Genomic DNA, 10,042 nt, shown 5'->3' with positions numbered 1-10,042 from the left:
TCTCTACAATAAATAAAAAAAATTAGCCGGGCATGGTAGTGCACGCCTGTAATTCCGGCTACTCGGAAGGCTGAGGCGGAAGGATCGCTGGAGCCCAGCGGGTCGAGGCTGCGGTGGCTGGGAACATGCCACTGCAGTCCAGTCTGGGTGACGGAGTGAGACTCCAAGTCAAAAATAAATAAATAAATAAAACAAAATAAAATAAAACAAAACAAGTTATGCCACTAAGCTCTAGCTGGTAACATCAGACACGACACGCCATTTTATGCTAGGTCTTTGTGGGACTTGAACAGCTCTACAGCCCCAAAGGCTTTCAGGTCTTGCCCTTCAGCCCATGGTGGAGCTCAGCTTGTCTAAGGCCTGCAGATATTCATACCTCAAACAATTAAGTGACGGTGTGTTAAGAACTATGCAACTGTGACTCCATAAAATATTGGCAGTAATTCTGAAAACATTTAAGGGACTACACAACTTATGTAGCTAGGAAAAAACACATGAGACTAAGAACCAATAAGTAATCTTAAGTTTTCCAATTACCAGTGGAATCATCTGGGCTAGGATCAAAGTTCAGCCATTCCACACTCAGAGGATATGCAGACAACAGTATATCATGATGTACATAGAAAGAGTCTTCTTCTTGATTATAAACTGAAAATATTGGGAAAAGAGACATTGCATCAGAATAAGAGTCATCAGAAATTACATCCCACTCAAAAGAAGTCTCTATTAAACTAACAGGAGCCATAATGCTTAAGTGAGACACATCTGATACCATTAAGAGGAGATTCCAAAGTCATTATGCTAGGCAGAAATTCTGCTAACACATTCCCATCAGGTGGCATATCTTAGAGGGGAACATGAACACTGACAGACCCTCCACCCGCACACTTCCAGGTAAATGTTCCTGTCTTCTAGTTCACTCATAGAAAGCAAACGCTCCTAAGTCAAAAAGAACAAACAAAAAACAGTACTAGAGACAAAAATAATTCACATCTGGAAATCTGAATGCTTGTCAAAAATTACTCTCCTTTAATATTAAAAAAAAAAAAGCTGGGTGCAGTGGCTCACACCTGTACCCAGCACTTTGGGAAGTGGAGGTGAGAGGACTGCCTGAGCTCAGGGGCTCAAGACAAGCCTGGGGAACTTGGTGAGACTACGTCTCTACAATAAATAAAAAAAATTAGCTGTGGTGGTGCACACCTGTGGTTCCAGTTTACTGAAGGCTGAGGTGGAAGGATCGCCTAAGCCCAGCAGGTTGAGGCTGTGGTGGCCATTAGCATGCCATTGCACTCCAGCCTCGGTGATAGTGAGACTCCTACTGAACAACAACAAAAATTTCTGCAGAGCAATAATACAGAGAAAGTTCTTGAGGTTACCCATTTGGAATATGGCAACAAACAAAATTAGCTCCTTAACTTCACAGTTATAATGTTGACTGAGCATGGTAGCTCATGCCTATAATCCCAGAGCTTTGCAAGGACCAGGAGGATTGCTTGAGGCCAGGAGTTCAAGACCAACCTGAGTAACAGTGAGATCTTATTTCTACAAAAAAAATTTGCATAAAATTTAGTAGTGGTGCATGCCAGTAGTTCCAAATATTTGGAAGGTTGAGGTGGGAGGATTACTTGAGCCAGGAATTTGAGGATGCAGTGAGCTATGATCATGCTACTGTACTCCAACCTGGGCAACAGAATGAGATCCCATCTCGTAAAAAAAAAAAGTAGTTCATAAAGGCCAACAATATAAACAAAGCTCTTCAGGACACCCTTTTGGATTATGTCATCTAATAGAATTTGCTCTTTAACATTCATGTTATAATGTTAAGGAGTAAAATCATTGTTAAAATCAAGAACTCAGAAGTCTTCTACAAATTATATAGTGAAACTGGTAAAATCGAGCCCAATAATCGGAATCCACCTCCCCATATACTTTATTAAGAAAGAAGTAAATTATAGAATAAACTAAGGATTCTCTTTTTAATCCTCAGACCTCTGCTTCTGAGATAGATCCTGGGATCAGCATATTCTGTGTAATGCTCTATCGCATTCTGTGATGAGAATACATGTTCAAAATGATTAGACTGTGGTCCTGCAAAAAGTTCAACCATGTTCAGGGTACTCAGCTTACATTCTAAATAAAAGTAGTGATGGCACTTTAAAACATTCTCTTCTTTTAACCTAATGTGAGATAAATATTCAGATCAGTTTTAGCATACAATTTTGAAGTTATTCTTGAATAGATATGCTAGACAATCAGGAGACTCCCTCAAAGCCCCAATACTAAAGTGTATCTATAAATGACCTAAACTTAGAAGGAAATGAAAATACAATTGCTTTATTTAATGTCTTTCTCGACTCCTCTCTCTCTTTTTTTTTTTTTTTTGAGTCAGGGTCTCACTCTGTTACCCAGGCTGGAGTGCAGTGGCACAATCACAGCTCACCACAGCCTTGACCTCCTGGGCTCAGGCGATCCTGTCTGTCTCCGGGGTAGCTGGGACTATAGGTGTACACCAATATGCCTGGCTAATTTTTTGATTTCTTTTTTACAAAGTCTAGCTATGTTGCCCAGACTGGTATCAAACTTGTGGGCTCAAGCAATCCTCCTGGCTCAGCTTTCCAAAGTGTTGGAATCACAGGCGTGAGCCACCATGCCCAGCCTCAACTTCTCTCTGATCTTTGTTGAGTTCAAAGGCATGACTATAAGTTCTCAGAAGAGAATTCCTGAAGAATCAATAAGCATAAAAAACTGCAACAGGGTTTCAATTTTTTGAAGTTAGAATTGATATAAAGCAAATCGCTCAAATGACTTTCATTTGAAGTATGTAAAAGTTCTAAGATCTTAAAGTTAGAATAACTTCAAATTAAACAGTCTGCTATTGAAGGCTTTTAAAGAAAGTTTTCTTTTTTTAATTAAAAAACAAAAACAAAAACATTTCAGACAGTCTCACTATGTTACCCAGGGTGGTTTCAAATTCCTAGTCTCAAGTGATCCTCCTTCCTCAGCCTCCCAAAGTGCTGGGATTGTAGGTATTAGCCACTTGCCTAGCCAAGAAAGATTTCATAAAAAGATCATAATGAGCCATGGAATAAAATGGGCCTAATCCGTAGACTTTCCACAGGTAGCCTTAATGATTCTAAAGTTATAGAAATCCAAGCTAATCAGTGGAACCAGTGATGAAGCACCCTAGAAGATGCCAACAAACACTAGGTCTAAAGGCTCTACATTTTCAAACTGTGCAACTGTTACCTATAACAAAAGACCTCATCAACCTAATAATCTTCTAAATCTTCAAAGTTTCAAGACAGATAAAAGATTGCTGGGAGAGGGGAGTATCTGGGCAGGAATGGATTTGCCTGAAGAAAAGTGCGCAGAGAAGAGAGAGAAAGACACAAGGGAAAATCTGCAGGCAGAGAGTCTAGGCATTTTGGAGAGCTATTCTTAGCATATAAAAATTAAAAGGTTTTACATAAAAGATACCAAAGCGAGACAAGTCACTCAACAAATGTTTGTTAACTTACTATTCAAAAATTCCTATTTCCATGCCTACTTCAGATAATGGCAAAGCTTCACCTTTGGCTTTAGCGCAACCATTCCCTGAAGTGGGAAAGGTTTTGCTTCCGAAAGAGAAAAGTGGTCCTCTGTGATGAATTATGAAGAAAATAAAATGTTTTGCAAAGGAGAATTATCTGAGATAACTATAAAAAAGCAACGTAAGAACCAGTTTGTCCAGTATAATCTACATGAAGAAACATTGGCCAGGAAAAAAAGACTTAGAGAAACAGAACGGAGAGTTATGACCTCAGGGTAACAGGATTATATACTTTCCTTGTATTTTCATACATATTGTTTCCAGGTTTTCTACAGTGGGATGTGGGAAGGGAGTGAAAAATTGGCAAACATGCTTAAATAAAAGTAGTTAAAAAGCCCTGCCAAAAATTTTCAGGGGACTTATTTCCATTAAAAAAGTCAGGCACCCAGGTAATATATCAGACCACACACGCCGAGGACAATAACAAGGAAACTGGCAGGCCGTGTAGAATTGAATGATGTAACCTACTTAAATGATGTACAGCAGGATCTGGCACCTAAAGTTTCTTAACAGTGGTCATTACAGTTATTAATTTAATATCACTTATAACATCTTTTAGTAAGGGACTAATTTAACTTACCATGCACTTCTAAGTTGCACTGGTCCTGTTCAGCTCGGCCACAAACTATGAGATTGTCACCGGGCTTAATCAAGAAATCTTCACGTTCATACTGTTCCTATGTGGAGAGAAAAAAAGGCATTGGCTAGAAGCAGATATCCAGTAAGGTTTCTCAAACACTCAAAAATGATGTAAATATTTACCGTGTCTTTCAGAGTAACGTAAGGATCTTGATCATTACTCCCATAGACTGTAAGACCCAAGAGAGATTCACCAAGAGTCTCCGCATCTGTAAGAATTCATAGATTGAATGAATACAATAGTCATCTTGACAATAACAAACAAACTCTGGATCATTCATAGCTGGGAAACTATCATCATAAGCAAGAATTTATTTAGGTATTTATTTATTTAGAGTTGGAGTCTCACTCTGTCACCCAGGCTGGAGGGCAGTGGCATGCTCCTGGTCACCACAGTCTCGACCTGCTGAGCTCCTGCAATCCTTCCGCCTCAGCCTTCCAAGTAGCCAGAACTACAGGCGTGCGCTACCACACCTGGCTAATTTTTTATTTATTGTAGAGAGGCGGTCTCACCAAGTTGCGCAGGTGGGTCTTGAACCCACAGGCTCAGGCAATCCTCTCGCCTCGGCCTCCCAAAGTGCTGGGATTACAGGCTGAGTCACAGAGCCTGGCCATAGCAATAATTTAAAAGCCATTTATATTTAACCTTTGGGAAGCATTTCTCTTTGTTTTTTCTTTTTGCTTTGAGTCGGAGTCTCTCTCTGTTGCCCAGGCTGGAGTGCCGTGGCATGCTCATGGCTACTGCAGCCTTGACCTATTGGGCTCAAGCAATCCTTTCGTCTCACCCTTCCAAGTAGCTGGAACTACAGGTATGTGTCACTGCTCCTGGCTAATTTTTAAAAATTTATTGTAGAGATAAGGTCTTGCCAAATTGTCCAGGCTGGTCTTGAACCTCTTGGCTCAGGCAATCCTCTTGTCTCTGCCTCCCTAAGTGCTGGGATTACAGGTGTAAACCACTGCGCCCAGCTTAGAAAGCATTTCTGATTGCCTTGAAATTCAATCTTCCAATAAAGAAATTAAATCAGAGAATTAAACCTCCTTAGAAAATATGAGCATTCTTTTCAGATTCTCTAGCTTGCTCCTTGCAATTATGGTTGAAGATGCTATAGGGAGGTAGCCTTGAGGATCTGGAAACAACGACCAGGAAATGCTGAAATCATAAATAAGGGTTGCAGGTCAAATAAAATTGAGAGATGAGAGGTTTCATAAAGTTAACCAGGTTGCTTTACTGCATGTGCTCTCAGAACAGCTGACAGGCTAATATGCCTTAGGAATCTAGAAACAGAAATACCATATGCCTTTTTCACTAAACTTACTTGAAATGGGATTATTCTTTTATAGCACATCTACAAAAGTGATACAAAGTAGGCTAAGATTAACATAAAACTCAGGAAAAGAAAGATACACTGAATTGTTAGAGGAAGCTACTTTAAGGAGGCAGGACCCATGGGTCTTACAGCATCTCATATGGTAACAAGACGGGGGATTTCTCTTTTCTTTCTTTTTTTTTTTTGAGTCAGAGTCTCACTCTGTCACCAAGGCTGGAGTGCAGTGGCACACTCACGGCCACTGCAGCCTCAACCTGCTGGGCTCAGGCAATCCTTCTGCCTCACCCTTCCAAGTAGCTGGAACCACAGGCATGTGCTACCACGCCCAGCTAATTTTTCTTGATTTACTGTAGAGAGATGAGGTCTCACCAAGTTGCCCAGGCTGGTCTCAACCCCGTGGACTCAGGCAATCCTCTCACCTCGGCCTCCCAAAGTGCTGGGATTATAGGCGTGAGCCACTGTACCCGGCCAAGACAGGGAATTTCTACTGCACGAGAAAGAGCTGCTCCTGAATGCCATCTTTCCAGGCTGGGCTGGCTCCTCCTTTCTCTGTACTCCCATCCCTCACAATGCTGGGGCCCACAACTCAGAGTCTAAGGAAAAAAAAAACTATCACTGCTGGGAGGCATCTAGTGAAGTACACTGAAAACAACGAGGCTTTAGAGCCAAAGTGCCCAAACCTCGGTACCATCTTTCACCAGCTGTGTGCCACTCGCACCTGGAGGCAAAACTTCCTTTTTCAGTCTTGCAGATAAAGACCAATGAGACTAGCGGTTACACACAAGACAAACGGCCAGGGGAATAAGGAACAAGGAGGGTGAACATCTCGACGGAAAAACGGCAATAAAATTCGACACAGATGGAAATGAAAAAAAATCAGGGCTACTTCTTGCCTAGAGGAAAAAAGGTCCACCAGTGATATTTAGACAGAATCTAGGGGTACCAGTTCTAGAAGAAAGTTCATCTCTGAAGAACATGCAAAAGCCCCAGCTACTCAAGCACACTCTTTCTTCCATGTTTTCTCCCTCCTTCCCAGAGCCCTAAGGCAGGCCCTCATTGCTTCTGGCCTAATGTATCTCAAGACCCCACTCCTCCAAGGAGCGGTTCACCTTATCTCCAGCCCATTCTCCACTGCCGCCTGAGTGAAATTCCTCAAATCCACGTCCAACCTCATGTATCCTTGCTCAAAAACCTTTAATGAGTTCCCTGCGGAAGGAACACAGAGATTCCTGAGTCTGATATTCTAAGTTCACTGGGGCCCAACTTTAGAAAGACTGTGTACCAGCTCCCACCCACCCACTCCTGCTTCACCCACAAAGATCAACTTGCCCAGCACCTCCCCTACTGTGGGCTTTTGCCCAGAATGTTCCCTCCCCTCATCATATACATCAGGTCAAGCTCAACACTGCTTTGACACTAAGGGCTTCCTATATCTTCCTCTTGTTTGGTTCATTTCTACCTTCATGTTATCTACGGTACTCAAACATATCCCATTTGAGGTATCCAGGTCCAATCTGCTAATTTTCACCCTAACAGCTTTGGTCAATTCCACCTCCACCCAGAACTACTTCCTCATTTCTCCTTACCATCCATTATTTACTGATCTTCCTGTGCCTGACATGGACCACGTCTCCAAGACCTGTTCTTCAAACTTTCCAGCAACACTAACTGATCTTCTGGATACCCTCCTGGGTTCACCATCAACCCATATGTGCCTGAGTTTTAACTTTGTATTATGGAAATGTTCAAACGTGAACAAAAGTAGAGCGGGCATGATGAACCCTGTATCACCTAGCTTTGCCAACTAACAATATTTTCTGTGTTATTTTTCTACTTTCCTTCTCATGTCATCTCTGGAGTTTTTTCAAAGCAAATCCTAGAGAGCCAACTGAAACCATGGAAAGCAAAGCTATAGATAAGCGGGAAATACTGTATTCTGTAAAAAGTGATTGCTGTTGAGGAAAAAGGTATATGGACAGAATTTCAAGTACACTATAATTGCATACAAGAACACAAATGGGTTACAGATTATTATACTGGATACATGCAGTGAAATATACAATACTATTTTTTTAATGGAGATGGGGTGGGAAAGTGTTTTTGAGGCATGGGGGCAGTTTTAAAGGGAATAGGAGGAACCAGTGAGTCCTAACAGTCCTGCGGCAGGGCCCAGGATGCCAGCAAGGTCTCAAAGGTAGGTGCTGTTGCCGGAGTCCAGCTTCAGCCGGATTCAGGGTACCCCAAAGGTGGAGACGGCATCGCAATGGGGGGGGGGAGAGAGACAGACAGAGAGACTGGACCCCAATACTAATTTTTTTTAAAGATCTTAGTTTTACAAGTTAGATTAGTGAGTTAGCGCTTATCTTCTAAACTAGTTTAGGAAGCATGTTCTCTGTCCAAGACCTGAAGCAGATTGACTGTTGTCAGGGACAAAACCTCAAGGTAGAGCTCTGGAACACAGTGAGCATGACCTAATGCCCTGAGCTTATTATGACAAACCGGTAGAAGTGAATGATTCTCACCTGGGTCCTCATCATCATATTTATCGAGGTTGTACTCGGCCAGCTCATCGTCATCCAGCGTCCTGTCATCCTCTGGGTCACCATCCCCCAGGAGGTCTCTGGGTCGTGCTTGGGTGCGTGCACTCTGCATGCCATCTTCTGAAGGACTGCCTGTCTCCTCTTCATCGCTGCCACCTTCTTCTCTATGACGATGAACACAAAGAGAAAAAGGAATCACCCAATGGCACCCGCCAATAACAAGACCACCTGGTCTCCATTATTTAAGATACACATTTCATCTGGACTTTACTCAGACATCAACATGAACAAACTTACTGCAGTTTTTCCTTGGCATCAGCAATGAGACGCTTTACTTCTTCTTTACTTAGCTCTACCTATAAGAGAACAAACACTTCATTACAATATATTTAGGGAAAACATCAGAAGTCTTTGAATTCAAAATAAGTTTGCACACAAATGTTAAATATAACTTCAAATGCTATTATCTAGCTAAGAATGAAACATCTGGCCAGGTTTGGTGGCTCAGCCTGTAATCCTAGTACTTTGGGAGGCCAAGGCGAGTGGATTACCTAAGCCCATGGGTTTAGATCAGCCCGGGCAACTTGGCGAGACCTCATCTCAACAATAAATAAAACATTAGCTGGGTGTGGTAGTGTGCACCTGTAGCTCCAGGTAGCCGGAAGGCAGACAGATCACCAGAGCCCAGCAGGTCGACGCTGGGGTGGCCGTGAGTGTGCCACTGCACTTCAGCCTGGGCGATGGAGTGAGAATTAAAAAAAAAAGAATCAAACATCTATCCAGACTCTGAAAATTTAGCATAAATGAAGTTTTTACAGACTCTAACAATTAAGATCCTCCCAAAACTGTTAAAAAAAATCATGCTCATTCTACTCTTCCTCTGTCTTAAAAAAAACCAAAACAAACAAAAAACTGACTTTTGTAGTGTGTGGCTCTGCGGCGGCATTTGGTTCTCTTCCCATTATCTCTGACCCCCAGGGCACCTCCTAGCTTCCCTGTGGGTATTTCTTAACAAACCACCCCTTACATTGCTCCTCTGCCCTTTTCCCTGTTATCACTGCCAAGAATTTGCTCATCAGACTCATGTCCTTGTCAAGTTCATTCATTCTTGAGATGAAAATTACTACCTCTAAACTGATCACTCCAAATGCCCCTCTCTAATCTTATACTCCAGGTCCATTTCCCCAACTGCCTATAACACATCGCACTTGGATATCCTTTTTTTTTTTTTTTTTTTGAGAAAGGGTCTCACACCATCACCCACACTGAAATGCAGTGGCGTAATCATAGCTCACTGCAGCCTTGAACTCCTGGGCTCAAGCAATCCTCCCACCTCAGCTTCCCAAGTAGCTGGAACTAAAGGCACACACCACCATGCCCACCTAATTTTTAAAATTTTGTAGAGACAGGGTCTCGCTATGTTGCCCAGGCTGGTCTTGAACTCCTGGCCTCAAGTGATCTTCCTGCCTCAGCCTCCCAAAGTGCTGGGATTACAGGCATGAAGCATTACTGGGATTACAGGCGTGAGCCATCACACTCGGCCTCACTTGATCATCCTTTATACTAACATTAAGTTCAAAACTGAAGTCACTCTACTTCAAAGCAGTCATTCCTATTTTAGAGCTTTTGAAATGAAAAGAAAAAAAAAAGAAACCTGACATTCCCTCACCTAAGCAATGCTTCAGTACCTTTAAAGCACCCATATCGCTACTAAATTGTAAACTCTTTGAAGACTGAAGCTGGCTCACTGTATATCTAAGCACATAGTTCAGCGCTTGGCTCATGATGGCAATGCTTAATAACTGATAATGAATCAATCAATCTCCCTGTTTCTACTAAAATGTCTCTAGCAATATACAAATCCTCCTGAGGATGACTTCCATGGTGGGACAGCTCCAGAAATTACAGGCTCTTTCTTTATCTTTTCTATTTTTTTTTTTTTTTTT

At 42.0% G+C, this 10,042-nt stretch overlaps 1 protein-coding gene across 4 annotated transcripts in view; it reads right to left on the bottom strand.

Annotated features, from left to right (window-relative positions):
* Nucleotides 1-10,042, bottom strand: part of PWP1 (PWP1 homolog, endonuclein) — a 26,154-nt gene that overhangs the window by 13,719 nt on the left and 2,393 nt on the right. The window contains exons 2-6 of one of the 4 annotated variants that reach the window (XM_008055438.1): nt 8,394-8,452; nt 8,079-8,260; nt 4,352-4,437; nt 4,170-4,266; nt 538-648 (exon numbers count right to left, since the gene is read on the bottom strand). In XM_008055438.1, coding sequence (XP_008053629.1) covers nt 538-648; nt 4,170-4,266; nt 4,352-4,437; nt 8,079-8,260; nt 8,394-8,452 — 535 coding nt within the window. The remainder of the gene's footprint in view (nt 1-537; nt 649-4,169; nt 4,267-4,351; nt 4,438-8,078; nt 8,261-8,393; nt 8,453-10,042) is intronic. The other 3 variants (XM_021711080.1, XM_021711081.1, XM_021711082.1) reach the window with 3 other exon arrangements.

Source organism: Carlito syrichta, unplaced genomic scaffold (assembly GCF_000164805.1).
Source record: "Carlito syrichta isolate Samal-C Ts95f unplaced genomic scaffold, Tarsius_syrichta-2.0.1 Scaffold301854, whole genome shotgun sequence".
NCBI classification, from domain to species: Eukaryota; Metazoa; Chordata; class Mammalia; order Primates; family Tarsiidae; genus Carlito; species Carlito syrichta.
The sequence above is the reverse complement of the archived record's forward strand: the minus strand, read 5'-3'. Positions and strand labels throughout refer to the sequence as shown.